This window comes from Elephantulus edwardii, unplaced genomic scaffold (genome assembly GCF_000299155.1).
Source record: "Elephantulus edwardii isolate Elephantulus edwardi_28Jun2011 unplaced genomic scaffold, EleEdw1.0 scaffold00046, whole genome shotgun sequence".
Lineage (NCBI taxonomy): Eukaryota > Metazoa > Chordata > Mammalia > Macroscelidea > Macroscelididae > Elephantulus > Elephantulus edwardii.
Genome location: NW_006399796.1, coordinates 8527523 through 8545630, shown reverse-complemented (window position 1 = coordinate 8545630; position 18108 = coordinate 8527523). Strand labels below are relative to the sequence as shown.

Sequence of the window (18108 nt, the reverse complement as noted above, 5' to 3'; positions counted from 1 at the left end):
GGATGTGTCCTATCTCCATACCTTTTCAACCTATATGCAGAAAGGGGACTCAAAGACATTTCATTAATGACTGGATAAATGAATATATATATGTCTTTCCCACTGTGTATTGATTGATATCTAGTCAGATATCCTTGGTGATTTTTCTAAGAGTCTCTTTCTGTGACCACATAAAATACCCTAAGCATTGAATTAATGGTTAATTGGCAGAAGATTCTAAAGGGAAAGTAAGAAGTCAACAAAAATATCATTAAAGTGGAAGCAAAAGGGTGGTGCATAAGCCAACCCTCTCAGACAGTGATTCCTAACATTAAGTGTACATCAGAATCAGCTGGACAATTTATCTACTACCTAAGATTAGTGCAGCCCAAAGATGTTGATTCGGGGTCTTAGGTGACTCTGATACACACTCTAGATCAGAAGTACTTGTCCTAGAATCTTAAAGTTGCCAAGGAAATAAAAATGGTGCCCTGTATGTTCAACAAAAATGCTTACAACTCAACCAAAATGTAGTATCATGATAAATGGCAAAGAAATTGAAGTTGTTAAAGATTTTATTCTTCCTGAGTCAACAATGCTCATGTTAAGAAACCAAATAACATACTGAACTGGGAAAATCTGCATCACACTTTTTAAAAACGTTAAAAATCAAAGGTGTCACTTTGATGACTATGGTACAATGAATTAAGTAATATAGCTCTTCTAGCCATAGCCTTCCATTTTTGTTTTGTGTGTGTGATTCTAGCCTCTTTCTTTATACTCAAGGTTTCATTTGGAAATAAGTTATTTACTGAGTCGAGGAAGTAGGATTAGGGAAGGATGCATCTCGGAGCCTCAGCTTAAAAGAAAGTATGACCCAAATTTCTATCCTTCATTCCTTTAGGAGTGTGGCTTCTAGCCCTGAGATCCTATATCCAGAACTATTCCAGGGAAGGCTGTTACTTTTTGCTGTGGGTAACTTTTCACTTCTAATTGGATCGCAATGCTCTGACAGTCAACTGCTGACAGCCTCAGGCTGCAGATGCTTGGCCTGTTGTTCCCCAACCTCTGCAACAGCAGGCATCAGCCTAAACCATCTGCAATCACACAACCCATTTCCCTGATAGTATTTAGTTTCTGTGAGACTTTTCAGTGAATTACAGAACCCAAAAACACAAACAGGAATGAGGAGGCTGAGGAGACGAGGGATAACTGATGTTAGAAATGATGGAGTGATACAGTCATATAGGAAGATTGGACATCTGGGACATTCTTAACCCCTGAGTTATTAGAATCTGTTTTGTACCAATCCTTGTAAAAGAGATTATTAGTGTAATGACTAAGATGTGCTTGGCCATTATTGCCCTGATGTCCTCTCCTGAGTCTTCACACAGCACTGACTCCTTCTTTATCTAAAACAGTCAATGATGTATATACCACAACCCCAGTAACAAATTTTATATTCATTCTGATTATATGTTTACTTAGAACTTTAAAACGTATAGAAATTTCATGATCACAATTCAGAAAAATACCATGAGCACAGTTCAGAGATGTGGTGTGGAAGCTTAAAAATGGGTCAAGACTATCTTCTGGCTATCTTCGACTGTGGTTTGGTGAATAAGGCAATGGGTATGAAGAGACAACGACTGTGATGGCAGCTGGCACTTAGCTGTGTGTAAAAGGAGATGTATAAATGGTACCAAAATTTGAAAAAGACAGACAATTTGCACATGAAACAGAATTTCAAGAACAAAAGCTAATTCAAATATGTTTTATTCTTTGTCTTCATTTAACTCAAAATATCTAATAACAAAAATGTCTTTAAAATATTTTCAATAATACTTGACTACATAGTTATTTTTGGTTGTTGACACTTGATTACTAATTCTGTTTCCAAGAAGTAGTAATATCAGAATCTACCATAAAACATATCTTTCCAAGTTTGCAGCAGACTTTAAACCTCTTTGTTTAGATCCTAGTCACTAGGGTTTAAACCTACATAATTAAATCCTAAACAAAAGGCATTGATTTAGTTATTAGTTTTGAATTGAAATACATTTCTCCCACATAGAAGTATAGTAGAAGAAATAACCATAAATAGGCTAGTCATTAATTAGTCTTCAATGAAATGCTCAAATACAGCACAGATATACAGGTAACATATGCTTTCACGCTTTTCAAGAAACATATAAGATAAATATGAATGTATAGCAGAGTTAAATCATAAAATCTTTAACTTACATTAATTCAATAAATGAGGTAAGTGAAAAGGAGATGATAAGAAAGGCAATGTTTAATGCTCTGCCAATAGCACTTACTCATTGAATGTGTGTGCTCAAGTAAACCAAGGTGAGCATGGTCAACCTGAGACTCCCTCATCAGCCCACACCTGCCTCAAGACAGAGGGCAAGCATTTTGCAGGCTGTGTGGGAGTCTAGTGTTTAAATATATGTCATTCTTATACAAAATGACCCCTGAACAAGCACCAACAACATCATTTGGATTCCAACTGAAGAAATAATAATTTCTAGCAATGACAGAGAGAGAGAGAGAGAGAACGAACCAAACTGGTTGTTGCGGGTATTCAGATTTCCAATATAGAACCTACCTAAAGGGCTTTCCAGGGCAATCTTGATACAATTCCATTTTATCTTATGGACTGAAGCTACCTCTATCTTTGATATGATACAACTCCACTGTAACATAAATGAACAAGAACATCATGGTTTTTCAAATGCCATAATACGGTCAGTACAGTTTAATTCCCAGGTTAGTTCCTTCCTCACATTCAGCACAGTGTGTTTCTGTGACATTTGTGTGGTGCCGGCACTCCAGAATGTACCTCATCATTAGGTGAGAAAGTCTCATGGTGAAAAAGTAGTGTGCCATAAAACATGAACATAAATGTTGATCAGTCTTAGCGCGTGTCAGGATGGAATTACAATTAGCAAATGGTGCTCCTGGAGCAGAGAGTAACTTATACTCGGTGCTTCAGGGATGGTCTGCAGCCTGTTTTCTGTGGTTTCTAATTGGCAGCTACATTCTACTTCTTAAACACTGGCCTTAACCTGACCACCACTCTGGTTCAGCTTCTATTTTTAAAAGCACCATTCTACTGGAAATGTTCCTGCCCTGAATTAAGCTTTGACTGTGAGTTATACCATTATCTAGAACTGTTATGTCACAGACTTTAGGTTAATTTGGTAGATATCAATTTCCTTGACGAGGTCTTTGAAACTTGCTTCCGCTTCTTTTAGCCACAGAGGATTTCTACCTGGGCTGCAGATGAGGGTAAAAGATCCCATGGAGAACTCCTTCAATAACCACATTTGGAAAATCTGAAAAACAAAGAAAAACAGGTATGTGTTGTTTTTTATGTGCATCGATAATATATAATTGCACTTTGTAGACTTTTAACAAGCTAAAGCCTATTATAACGTAAAAATCTGCAGTATTGTGCAGTTTGCCCTTGTTTAGGGCATGCTATCAGTCATGCTGCTGCAGCCTGCAACCATGTTCATGTACCAACCACCAGGCGCTGCAGGAATGCACGGCCAGATTTGTAGCTTATTGATTTAAGGGATGTTCTAATGGTTAATGCTGCTAGGCCCCAGCTCTTTATCTGAATGTTTTCTCACAAGGAAGATGGATTACACTGGCAATTCAATTTCTAACAAAATCTCAATATACTTGAAGGAATTCCAAGATTTCTACTGGGAATACTTTGCTGCAGTTTTTCCATTGTGGTTTACAGCAGCATTTAGTCCAAGATGTCTTGAGTATGCTTGTTCTGTTACACTAGCTTTTGGAAAGCAGGAAGACGGGGCTTGTCTTTCTAATCTAAAAGGGCAAATTTTCTACAAAAGTCATCCTGTCAAACTTGAAAAAAATCACCTACATTTTCAGAGGAGATACAAATGAAATCCAGGAGTGAATGGTATACTGTATTTCATTCCAGTTATCAGAAAGGGTCAATCAAGTGTGAATGGATTACATGAATGGAGGAAAACTGTATTATCACATGACTCAGAAGTTTAACGGCTGCATTTCAATTTGCACATAATTCTCCTCAGGAACTAGGGTAACAACAACTACTTGAAATAAATATAATTATCACTAAGAACGTTTAGGGGTCCAACACTTTTAAGAAAAAAACATTTTCTCATTTTTAAATCTAATCTCTATAGTGGGCCCACTATGTGAAGCTACCTAATGGAGATCAAACCTCATCAGGAAGGGTAAGAATGGATAAGAATTCTGGATTTATCTAGAAAAATATCTAATGATGCTATTAAAGGATGGTATGAAGATAAAGTTCATTTTGAAAAGTCTACAGTTGCCATTCAGAGACTGGCTAGAGCAAAAGCAAAACAGACATGAGGTACAGTAGTTCAGGGGTGAAGTGATAGCAGTCTGACTACAGTGGAAAAAAGTGGTGCCTTCTAGAGAAAGTAGACAGGACTTGGGTGATCCAGTGAGAGATGAGATGTAACTAACGAAGGAAAAGATGATTCTGAAGTTTCCAGTTTGCCTAACCAGATAGATATTAAAAAAAGATCAGCTATAATATTCAGAATTGGAATAAAACAAAAGACAGTTCTGGATTTAGTGATTTGAGGTACTCTTGAGATGTGCCAAAGAATATGTCAGGTAAATATATGGATATAACGTCAAATTCCTCTCAAAAGTTAAGTGAACAAAGTACTCAAACATGAGCTTATCACACAGTAAGTACTAGTCATTATTATGCTCTAAGAATTGTTCCAATTATGGAAAAGATAAGCCCTTACCCTTAAGGAATTTACATGCTTATCTATAAGACAAGGAAAGAAATAAATATCAAAGCTTTTAAAATATCTCCAACATGTGGATTCAGTTACTTTGTTTGATAACATTTGTGATTTCTTAGTTTTTACATACTTTGGGCATGTTCCTAAGAAAGGCTATTCCCTGGAGAAAGACATCATGCTTGGAAAGGCGGAAGGTCTGCTAATGAGGGAAAGACCCTTAACAAAATGGATTGAGAGGGACTGCAGCAATGGGATCAAGTGTATCAGAGATGATAAAGGATGGCACAGGGTAGGTCAGGCTTCAGATCTGTCCTTCATATGATCTCCAAAAGTCATCTCAACTCAACAGTACCAACAATTATGAAGTAGCATAATCTTTGACAAGAAAATCTTTAAAATTTTGGAGTCTGTCTTAAATTGATAGATGTACACTTACTCAAAAGCAAGAACTTAAACTAGTTTTTAATTTGAAATGTATTTCTCCTATCTATATTAAAACCAATAGTCATGAACAGAGCTGTTGCTTAATTTCTGGTGAAATGCCAAAGTAGGGCTTACCAGAATGTAGTCATTGCTGATGTCAGATGGATCTTGGCTGAAACCAGAGAATTCTAGAAAGATGTTCACTGGAGTTTTATTGGCTATTCAAAGGAATTTGACTGTGTGGATAATAAATTATGGATAACAATGAGAAGATCAGAAATTTGAGGACACTCAATTGTGCTCACGTAAAATCTAGATATAGACCAAGAAGCAGTTAGCTGAACAGAACAAAGGAACACAGTATAGTTTAAAAACAGAAAAGGTGTGAATCAGGGTTGTATCTATTCTCCACACTTATTCAATCTGAGCAAACAACTTGAGAAACTGGACTAGATAAAGAAGAATGTGGCATCAGGATCAGAAGAAGACTCATCAACAGTTTGCCTTATGCAGATGATACAACCTTGCTTGCAGAAAGTGAAAACTTGAAACACTTATTGAAAAAAGAACAAAGATTACAGCTTTCATCATAGATTATATCTTAACATCAAGAAAACAAACAAAGAAAACACTGGACCAACAGGCAATATCATGATGAATGGTGAAAAGACTGAAGTTGTCAAGTGTTTTATTTTACTTGGATCCACAATCAACACTCATGGTTAACAGTGGTCAAGGAATCAAGAGACATAAACAACTATGAGATATCATTGCACACCAGTAAGAATAGTGAAATTTAACAGAATAGTAAATAACAAATGCTGGCGATGTGAAGAAACTGGAACCTTTATTCACTGTTGGTGGGAGTGTAGAATGGTGTAGCCACTATGAAGGCAGTATGGCGCTTTCTCAACAAGTTGCAAATAGAAATACCATTTGATCCAGCAATTCCATTACTGGGAATATACCCCAAAGAAACCATAACTGCCACCCAGGAAGATATATGCATACCCATGTTTATCACGGCTTTGTTCATAATAGCAAAGAGTCGGAAACAACCTAAGCGTCCATCAACAAACCAACAGATAGAGAAGCTTTGGTATATTCACACAATAGAATACTATGCTGCATTGAAAAACAAGGAACTCATGAAATAATATTCAAAATGGATGACCTTGAAGGACATTATGCTGAGTGAAATATCTCAGATACAAAAGGACAAATACTGCATAGTACCACTGTTGTAAAAAGGGACTGACATAGGCGTTGGGAGGGAGACTGAGAAAGATGGGATAAATTATGTATACTGCATTGAAACAGATGAGAGAGAGAACTGTTTAAAAGGGATATGTGATTAGGTATTTTTGTCATGAGTTCAGAGTGAAGGCTGCATAGTGGAGTGGGCTTGGGGAGGTATTGTATAACAATGAAAGAATTTTTATTTTACTTTTCAAAGAGAAGAACAAACTGGAGGGGAAGGATGGGCAGGGAGAAAAGTGTAACAATGAATGAATGAAAATCCAAAATCTCTGTAAATTTTCATTAAAATTAATAATAATATTAAAAAAATCAAGAGGTGCACTGCACTAGGAAAATCTGTTATCAAGGTCCTCTTTAAAATGTTAAAGAGAAGATGTCAGTTTAAAGATTAAGGTATGTCTGATCTGAACCACAGTATTTTCAATTGCTTTATATACATGTGAATGTTGGACAATGAACAAGGAAGACCAAAGAAGAACTGATGCCTTTAAATTATGGTTTTAGCAAAGAAGACTGAATGTAAAACTGGATATATTAGCAAAGAAGACTGAATATAAAACTAAATATACTGTAGGCTGTTAAAAGAGTAAACACATTTGTCTTGGAGGAAGTACCACCAGGGTGCTCCTGAAGCTCAAGGATGGAGAAACTACATCTCAACGTTTTGACTTGTTGTCAAGAAAGGTAAGACTTTGGAAAAAGATATGCTGGGGAAAGCAGAGGGTCAGCAAAAGGAAACCCTGGAATGAGATGAACTGACTGCAAGAATGGGCTCAGACATAGTAGAGCTCGTGAGGATGGCTCAGGATACAGCAAAGTTTGGATCTGTAGTTTGTAAAGTCATCATGAGTCATAGTCAACTTGATGGCACCTAAAAACAATAACATGATAGTCACTGAGTATCACAAACAATTAAACACTTGCCTACTAACTGAATGGCTGGCACTTTACACCTTTTCCCATAAAGATCTGAGAGAGAGAAGTCTGAAGAATTGCTTTCAAAATGCTGCAAACTCAAAAGCTGTATTGGGAATGGCTCAACATTCACACATAGAGTCAAAAGAAGGAAGGATCAAGTTGATGGCAGCTGGTTTTGTTGTGTGTGTGTGTGTAAGAATGAGGAGGTTTCACAATACATATAAATAGTTACTCTTTATCACTTAAAACATAAAAGCCTATCTGAGCCAGAAGAATTACATCATAAGCATATTTAGCTTAAATGAATTAAACGAAATAAATTCATCAAATAAGAGAAAACAGGTGTGATGAAATTATTTCCTTTTGTCTTGGTTCTTTGGGAAAACAGCTTGAGAGATTTTTCCCTCTGAGCCTTCAGGAGTTACTTCTGCCCTAGTTTCCTATTCCAGAGGGACTGTTACTTTTGTCCAGGGTGACAAATGTCTCCTGGCTAAGCTATAAACAACTTGGCTTTAATACTTTTTTAGCTGATCCCGGGCTGCAGACTTTCTTGAGACTGGTATGCATTTTGGGAGATTGGTCAACAGACTACGCAGATGAGGTGAGCTGTAGTCTACTATGCAAATTAAATAACTCTGTTCTACTGAGAGAGGAATGGCCAGTGTCAGGCTCTGATGGGAGTGGCATGCCTTGAAGTTTACAAAGAGTTTGTCAAGTTAAGCAGCCAGGCCAACAAAGGTCTTACAGTCTGAAAGCACCAGGAACCAGAAGGGAAAAAAGAGGGAAGAAGTGAGAAGGGAAGTAAGGAACCTCCTAGAAGAGCTGTAACACAGGTCCTGGGTGTGTAAGACGGAGAGAGTGACAAGCCTAGAAGAAGCTCAGCAGCAGAGCTGGCAGACATACAACAGGGCCAGGAAGAGCTGCCCTGAGGAGGGGAAGAGAAGAGCACAGTTGAGAGGGGCTGAGAAATACTGTGCACTGAAGAAGGGGGACTTTGCCCGAAGGCTTGCTTTCTCATCCTGAGCCTGAATTCGCCACCCTGTTGATTCCGATCTTTAGTTGTAACCTATTCCTTAATACACCAAGTAGGTCAACTCCTTAATACACCAAGTAAACATAAGTATGATCTGTGACTTACGTGTGGCCACTGAAATGGATTATTACACCAAGAAGAAAAGTAGAGTGTCTCAGGAGAGACGACTGGTATTACAGCTGCAAAATATTGGAGAGTGGAGATGGAATGTCTGATCTTCACCTCATAGTGATCAGCTTTAGGCTGACCTTGATTTGCATTATGCCTGAAAGTTAGACTGGTTCAGATGATCCTATTACTGCTCCCACTCCTACTTGCATTAACACAGGGAGTGGCAAAAGTAGTACATGTAATTTAAACATGGTAGGTTATAAAAAGTCAAGCAATGGTTTAAGTGCTAGGGAAAAAAACAAGGCAGGACATGGGGCTAGAGAGTGACAGGGCAAGGGAAGGCCAAGGAAGACTTTGCTTATGGAAGTACTTGTTAAAGCAGGGATTTGAATGAAATGAAATTAGCCATCAGCCCACAGGATACCTGGGAGGAGGGCATTCCTGGCAGAAAGGGAAAAAAGTTTCAGTACTTACTGTCTGCCAGGCGCTTAGCATATGCTAGATGTTGAGGACACAGAGGGTGAAGTGATAGGGAAAAAAAAAAGGAGGCAAAAGCAAGCTGGTTTCAGAACAAGATCACTTCTACACAAAAAAAAAAAAAAGAAAAAAAGAATCCTCTGATAAAAAAGTGAATGGATAGGAAGAAGACCTCATGGAAAACCCTTTACAGGGAGAGTCACTGAGGGTGCTTCTGAGGCTGTGACATCCAACTAAGAAACTCAAATGATGAGAAAGAGACAATCATGTGTGGAGATAGGAAGAAAGCTCCAGGAGGAAGGAAGAGCAAGCAGCTTGAGGTTTAGAAAAGGAGTTGGATACAGACTGATGAGAATTGTGAGGAGTTCACGGTAGACACACAAGGAAGGGCTTGACATGGAGAGCCCTTGTAAACCATGGGAAGCACCTGAGGTTCAAAGACCACTGGGGTGGAAATAGAGTATGGTGATCCAGCTATGTATACAGGATAATCAAGGCCATGAAGAAGGAAGAGGGTGTCTGAAAGTAAGTAGGGAGGAGAAAAGAGGACACAAAGAGTTGGAGGTGTGCTACCAAAGACTGGGAGAAAGCAGATAAGTGAAAAAGGCGAGAGTTTGAAGAAGGATGCTTCAGTGCTGATGAGAAAACGGAAAAAAATGTTAAAAATCTAGCACAAGTTGTTTTGAATGTTTCCAAAAAATCAAAACAAACAAAATTTTAACCAATCAATCAATGGTAATTACTGTTATAAAAAAGTCTATGAATGACTGAATGAAAATTCAAAATAATTTCTAAGTCTTCTCTCAAACAAAAATAAAATCATTTTAAAAAGTAAAACAAGCACAAAGTAAACAAAAAATCCTCAAAGGTCAAAAAGTATACATTTTTAATCTCTAAGAGCATATATTCTTGTCAGGAATAAGAAGAGGAAATGAAATGTATGGCTAGTTGTCCCCATGAAAACTGCCTCCTTTGCCATGAGACTGGAAGATGAAATTTTACTGAACATTTTGACCAAATATGCTATAAGAGAATGATTTTTTTAAATTGAGAAAATATGAAACAGAAATTCAAATTTTCATGGAATCTAGACTTTTTTTTAAAGCCAAAGGGGTTTGATGAATTCCTGAAACCACTGTCTTGAGATAATCTTTAAACTGAAAAATACCCCAAAGACTAAGGTGCATCTGATTCAGGCCAGTCTTTCTGATCACTTGCTATGCATCTGAGAGCTGGACAATGAATAAGGATGACAGAAGAAGAATTGAGCTGTATTGTTGGAGAAGAGCACTGAACATCCCATGGGTGGCCAAAAGAACAAACAGATTGATCTTGGAGCGGGAGCAGCCAGAGTGCTCTTTTGAGGTAGGAATGATGAAGCTTCGTCTAACAAACTTTGGGTATGGTACTAGGAGGGGTTATTCCTTGGAGAAGGACATGATGCTGGCAAGGGTGGAGGGCTGGTGAAGGAGAGGAAGATCCTCGACCAGGAGGATTGGCATGGTGACTGCCTCAATGGGCTCTGGTGTCAGGAAGTGTGAGGATGGCGCAGGACAGAACCGGGTTTAGATCTTTTGTTCACAGGAACACTATGAGTCATGACAAAAAACAACTTCTCAAAATTTAGCAATAATTTTGCTTAAACAGAGAAAGGTGTCTCCCTGAAGTATTATGCTCTTTTAAGCTCTATCTAAATGGCCTCAAATTGACAACAGCAACTTGAAAAGATTAAACAGGAAGCTTAGGGGGCAATGAACATATGTTAACAGGAAAGAACCAATTTGGGAAATGAGGGTAAGAATGGATGGTTAAATAGAAAATGTAATCAGTGTCACTGACTTGTACGTAGAGAAATTGTTGAATTGATGTATATTCTCTGATGGATACATTCTCAACAGCAACAAAAGTAAAATACACTATTTGTTTTTGTTTATTTACATTAGTTTTTTTAAAGGGTATTCTCTTTGACTTCTGATGCTAAAAGGATAACACTGATGACCAGAAGTTTAAAATGAAATGTAAAATTTCTGATTTTGTGAGGAAAGGGTAAAAATAATATTTAATAATGTCTGGATCCAAATACCAAACCTCTCTGCTACTGAGTCAATTCCAACTCACAGTCATCTTATAAAGTACAACTTCCTCACTGTGTTTCCAAGGCTGTATATTTTTATGGGAGCAGAATGTCTTATCTTTCTCCTGCAGGGAAAGTGGAAGACTTGAACTAGGAATTTTGAGGTAAGTGGTCAAGTACTTTAACCAATGTGCCACCAGGGCTCCTGATTTTGATAAGAACCTCAACACTTTGTGAAGGAGTACAAAAAATGAGATGAACGTGTAGTTTCTCTTAAAATTAAAACAGTATCACTAGCATCTGATTCAGGAAATGCAACTCAACTCATTGCTGTGAAGTTGGGACTGACTCATAGATGAACTTCAGAAAGTTTTCAGAAGTTGTAAATCACATGGGAGGAGACTGTTCATCTTCCTTTCGTGGTCCTACTGGTGGATTTGAACCGCCACAGAGGTATTTCCCTTTGGGTGTGCAGTGCAACTCTCTAGGGATTATGCCACTAGAGACTTGCCCAAAATGAAACCTAAAATCCCAAACCACATAGATCTGATAACTGGTCCTTCCATACATGGCTCTGTCTTATGCATCAAACCTATGACCTTCCTTTATCCCTGAGCATGAATCCCATTGTGGTGTAAGTCACCAATCTTCCCAACTACACATAACGCTTGCTCCTTAGAGCTCCAGACTCCAGACCTTTGCCACTTATGTTCTTTCTCACAAAGTTTCTCCCGTTCTTTGATGTTTAGCACCTTTTGGTTTTTTTCCTCAAAAAGCTGGAAAACTGGATTAAAAGGCCACAAAATATCTACACTCTTCTCTAAAGGACTCCTATGAATTCTCATCCACAGTGACCCTTCCTACCTCTACATTTCTCTGGATTTCCAGTCAGGTGAGCACAAATACTACCTAGAGAGATTATCTGTGGAATAATTTCTAAAAGATAAAGAAGCATACTTTAATAAACCTATGTTTATTAAAAGGCAGCATCATGATAAATGGAGAAGAGCCTGAATTGTTGACAGTTTCATCTTGCTTGGTTCCACAATCAGCACTCTTGGCACCAGCAGACAGGAAATCAAAACAAGAACTGCATGGGAAAATCGCCCTGTCAAGGACCTCTCCAGAGTTGTTAAAAAAGCAATGATGCCAGCCTAGAGTCTAAGGTATGCCTTATCCAGGCCATGGTCTTCACAATTACTTGTTATGTTTCAGAGAGCTAGACAATAACTAATGATAACAGAAGAAAAATCGATACCTTTGAGTTGTGGTGCTGGAGAAGAGTATTCAACATACCATGAAATGCCAAGAGAACAAACAGGTTTGTTAGGGAGAGGGTGACACTAAGTTGTTCCTTGGAGGCAAGGATTTTGAAGTGACACCTGATATACTTTGAGAATGCTTCCAGAAAGAACCAGTCCTTGGAGAAGGGTATCATGCTTGGAAGGGTCGAAGGACAGTGCAGGAGAGGAAGACCTTGATGAGATGGTTTGACACAGGATCTGGGGTAATGGGGGTAAGTATATCGGAGACAGTGGCTCAGGACAGGATAGAGTTCAGAGCTACTATGCATAGAGTTCTTAAAAATTGCAGGTGACTTCATAGCACATAACAGCTTACTTAGACTAAGCTGCATTTTGAATATTTTATTTTATTAACTAGCAACTCATTTAAACATCTGTATATAGTCTAAAAATGAGGAGCAAATGTTGGAGAAGGAAGCAATTTTTCTTTACAGGGGGGAAAACTGTTCTTCTACACCAAAGGTAACACTAATCAGGTGGCTCCTTGACATAAGAGAGAATTGAAGAGTAGTCTCTAACAGGGTTGTATCCAGGCATTGTTCTTTAAAGGGACAGCTAAGCAGGTGATCTGAGCGCGTGCATCCTTGCTACAGAGAAGAGTCACTTCTCTCATGATGACAATAAGGTTTTATTGTCAGAAACTGAGGATGGTTTCATTAGATAATTTACCTATTGCTATTGAGCTACTCCAAATTATTTGCTGTGTAGCTGCTATAAATTTTTTTTGCTGTATAGTTTTCTCAGATGCTAAAGTTCATTATATACCAAAAACGCATATGGAAAATTCGGGCAGCGAGGGGTCTGCCAATCACCAGGGACTAGGCAAGTCAGAGACCACACAGCCTCTCAATTTTCTCATGTGGCCAATGAAACCATCTGCCTGCTTCATAAGGCTGTTAAGAAAATGAAACAAGATAAAGTCAATAATATCTAAGAACATATTCATAAAGAGTAGTATAACAGAGCCCTTTAACCGTGATGCTGAAGAATTTGAATTTCTTAGTACAACCAAAAGCCTGAGGCTAAAATATTGATTCAATTTTTAAATGAATGAATGAATGATAATTGAATACATAACTTTTAAGATACTTAATGACCATCAAAATTGTTGTAATCTAAATGGAAATGAAGATACACATGCATGTCTCCATTTCTGGGAAGATATGATTTTTAAAAAGAATTAGGGCTTTGCATATAAATATTGGTACCTGGATAAAGACAGGCAGAGGCCAAAATAGTAGATTCTAAGATTTAAAGACAATAAATACCTTTTGCCTTATTACTATAATTCTAAATAGTCTGGCAGAAAGAAAAATTACATTTCCTCCTGAAAGGGCTGCCCCAATTAAAATTCTAAATGTCTCTTACACCAAAAGCACTGGTTTATTGGCAGATTATTAAGCCCTGGACCAATGTCACTCTGTTAGACCTGTATTAAAAACGTGGTTTATGTGGTACAGGGTCAAATCAGTAAAGAGCTGTTAGCAGATGACAGGTTTGATTACCGCTGGCTGCAGGCAAGACGTATGGATCCCTGAGGAACAGCAGCACTGGCTGGTGGGACAGTTTGCTGGAAAGGTCAAGAACAGGCATGTCAGCATCAGGGGACGACGGTAAACAGAAAACACTACAAACTAGCTTTGAGGGGATCAAACTGCTGTGCGGGGATGTCTCAAGGTTTATGTATCTAACACTGTGGGTGAATAATAGCCAACAGTTAGCGGGAACAAACTAACACTATGCTCATCTTCGAAACATTTTGTTGTGGAATCTGAAGCAGATGTACAATCTGCACAATAAATCACTGTTGAAAGCTGGTTGGGTTTTTTTTTAATCTTATAGTATGATTATTGATAAAGCAGTTGTTCATATTACTTGTATGATACAACTTAGGGCCCTTATTCCTTTGTGCCTAAGTGTACAATGTTTTCCACATATAACACACACATACAAATAACAGTTTAACAAACACAAAACTAATGTGTGAGGCAGATGTTTAGGTAGCAAAAATGTATAATGTGCAAATTATTAAAATACGGTAATCAGTTATTCCTGTAACTGCCTATCAAATATTTATAATCTTAAAACACATTTTCCAACAAAGACTTTGAAGAAGAAAAAAATTTATGCCATGGTTAAGTAAACACTTAACAAAGACACAATTCTATTTTTGGTCTGTGTAACTCCTATTTTACTAGTATTTATGCTTACCTTGACTCTTCAGATTCTGTTTCATCGAAAGATCTAAAATTTTTAAAAGAGAGAAAGAAAAATAGTATATAATGGGTCAACATCTAAACTACCAGAAGCAAACAGCCAGTATTCTTAGAGCACTGAATTTGGAGACATTTTGAAAAGAGTACTTTTCACAGAGCCCCCAGCACATGCCTTGTGCTAGGGACTTGTGAAACAGGAATTTAAATTGCCCTAAAGATCACTTAAAATACTATGTTGTTGTTGTTGATTGCTGTCAAGTTGAGCACAACTCATAGTGAATCTATAAACAAAAGACTTGAAGCCTTTCTATAACTATTGTTTCTCAAAATTCGTAATTTCCACAGGCACGGTTCTGTAGGAAGTGGAGGCCACATTTGGGATCACACAATGGGGTAAAGATTCATTTATTACCATTCTTTGTGTCTCTTCTTAGAAATACAAAGCCACACATGAACAATCCATCTCCAGTAAGTGCCTTGATCTTGGGATAATGTGTTGGTAACACAGTGACAATGCATATCATTTGGCGAGAACACAGACTATTATTCTTTGAGGTGAGTAGCCCTGCTTGAACGCTGCCCATGTGGAGCTCTGATGCGGCCAAAGCCTCTCAAATGGCCCAGAGCTGGGATTTGACACAACTTTTAGTGTGGTCTGCTTTATCTTAAACATTTTGCAATTAGTATGGTTCCTTCAGACATGTCTGGAGGCAGCAAAATAAAACTGGATAGAGTCTAGTCATCTGGTAGGATTTGCAGTTTGTGATGACTCATTTTTTTAGTAAATAGATTTACTATGTCAGGGATGTTGCTGACTGCCTTCTGAAGCCAGCACTAAGCTCTGTACCCACAGCATTTTGGGGTTTCAGCATTAATTCTTCAGAAGGCTTTAGTCAATTGCTGAAAGCAATCAAATATCTGACTTCTTAGAAGACTGGGATGAGGACAGCCAGCTCTTTCTTGGGAGATTCCTGAGAGACAGGTGGCAATACTGAGGAGAAAGATGGGAGACCATGAGCTGAGATCTCTGGGAAAGGCACTTGACTCCTGGATCTCTATTTGCTCAACTACTAAACAAGAGTTGAATCAAACCACCTCTACAGTCATGTACAGCTTTACAGGCACGAGTGCACGTGCCAAGGGGATATGAACTCGGCTTGAGCATCCACATTAAACAGATCAGCCTCTAAGCACGCTATGAGGGACTCATAATTCCCTCTACATAACCTCACTCTGCATAACAGCATCATTTAAAAGGTCACGCCCCTCCGTCTAAACAGGAGTTACTGTATCTTGTGAGGGGCCTTATTCCTTTGGCCACAAGCAGGGGGCGGTCGAGTGCTGTTCCAAGTCCAGAGCGTGGGTGTGGCCAGAATGGGCCCTTCAGGCATCCCTGGCTAGACTTGTTAGAACCCAAGACATTACTGATAAGTTATTAAAATACATGTCCAAAATGTAGCAATAATGCTTACCCACAGCTCTCCGCCTTCGGTAGCGAGGGCAAGTGTCGCACGTTTAGGAAGTCAAGAAACAGTTTGGGAAGTTCTTCATTTTCTAAAATGACAGCCTGTGAAAACAGAAACCAAAATGAAGTTCACTAGGCAATCAATCAAAAGAACTATTTCAAAAAGTCATAACCATCCATCAACTTTTCACAAGTCCTGCTTCTGATGATTGACAGGAGTGGTCCCCATTGTGCCCATCAAGAACTTAAGCCAACACACAGGCTACGCAGGGTCAGGAAACGCAACATTTTATTTACTCCTCCATCCAACCTAGCATTTGCAGAGCACCTACTCAAGTCCAGACAGCGGAGAACCAGTGAGATAGTCTCTGCCATCAAGGGAATTCTAATCCAGTGACTGCTGCAAGTCCTGAGAGTATATAACACTGCCAATAATGAAGTTTTTCTTACTTGGTGCTCAAATTGCCTGATACATACACAGAGACAGAAATGACCACTGCTGTTCAGGGATATTATTGTTATGTGCCTTCAAGTGAGAACCGACTCGCAGCTGACCATCCAGCGGGTGTTCAGAGCCTGTAAATCACATGAGGGAAGACTGCCCATCTTTCTTCCATGGGGCACTTGATGGCTTGCACTCACTTCCTCTGAGTTGGCAATTCCTTACCACTTGGCCTCAGAACGCCCTTGTTAAGGGATACTAGAAACACACACATATATTATAATCTATAGCATTCTTCTACTTAGGAAGTTTTGCTAAATAGCTGATATAACAACATATGTCAGTAATCAAGTGTTCATATGAACAATTTCATATAGAAATCTGATAGTTTACTATGGGGTGCACTTCCATATACCTATTTTTAAAAGCACTTGCCAGCATGTCTTAAATGATTGCACACTTATCAACTGTCCTCCTCCCTTTCAAAGAAGACCATGGAAGAAAAGCATCAAAACTGTATAATAGCATCTTAAACTCATATAGCTTAAAAAGTTATTTTTTATGATAATACCCAAGTTGGTGAAATTTCACTCACACAACTTACAACATGACACTTGTGACAAAAGCAAAATAAAATCATGTGTATCATATATAGTTGTCGTTGTTGTTTAATGCCGTCGAGTCATAGCAACCCTATGAACGAACAGCCTGAGCACAACAATAACAATGACAACGACCAAGAGAGAGCTATGTTGGTCTAGTGGAAAGGATGTTATGCTACCAAGCCGAAGGTGGGTGATTTTCATCTGTGGCCCTTGGCCAGGTTCAAACTGTCTTCCTGTCAAACATTTTTCTAGGTGGTATAGCACTGATCTGTGCGTTGCTGTACAGAGGTAACTCGTGGTTGCTGTGATGCTGAAGACTGTGACAGTGATGTGCCAATCGTGGTAATGGGCACCCATGGTGGACAGTGTTGGCTGGCGCTTCCTGACTAAATCAAACCTGGAAGCAGGAGCGGCATCCACTTCCAAAATGGCTTGCCTCCGGAAACTCTATGTACGAACAGTGCTCAGGCTGTTCATTCATAGGGTCGCTATGAGTTGTCTACAACTCGACGGCATTAAACAACAACACAACATCATATATAGACACATAATATCTCATTTTTAGCTAAAATTAACTTACCTGAGTTGCCTCACTTCCTGTAGGTCACTGGAATAATGCTACCTATTCATGTGTGACATTGAAGGAGTACAGAGGCTGACCTCTGCACTCCCCTAAGGCTCTACACTCTTGTTCCTCCCGCAGTAGAGAGGTCACCTGGTGAGTCTTGTCTGGAACTGACACTACGCCTTCCTTACTCCACCTATTGTATCTACTGAAGCTTAAGGAATAACAGAGAGAAATGTCTGGGGCTATACTTTGCTCATTCAGCCAGTATATACTGGGTTCTGTTTATGATCAGCAAGGAACTCTGGTGGCATGGTTGGTTCCAAGCTATGCTAATACCGAAAAGGATGTTAGTTCAAATCTACCATCCACTCCATGGCAGAGAGATGAGCAATCTCCTCCAGCAGAAGACTGGCAGCCTTGGAAACCCAGCAGAAGTCTGC

The 18108-nt window shown here is 38.8% G+C and overlaps 1 protein-coding gene across 1 annotated transcript in view; it reads right to left on the bottom strand.

The window, feature by feature from the left end:
- Positions 1–3252: 3252 nt before the first annotated feature.
- LOC102847569 (sorting nexin-24-like) overlaps positions 3253–18108 on the bottom strand; it is a 244642-nt gene continuing 229786 nt past the window's right edge. Inside the window, exons 4-7 of the mRNA XM_006885997.1 lie at positions 16061–16155; positions 14584–14616; positions 13878–13942; positions 3253–3320 (exon numbers count right to left, since the gene is read on the bottom strand). Coding sequence (XP_006886059.1) covers positions 3253–3320; positions 13878–13942; positions 14584–14616; positions 16061–16155 — 261 coding nt within the window. The remainder of the gene's footprint in view (positions 3321–13877; positions 13943–14583; positions 14617–16060; positions 16156–18108) is intronic.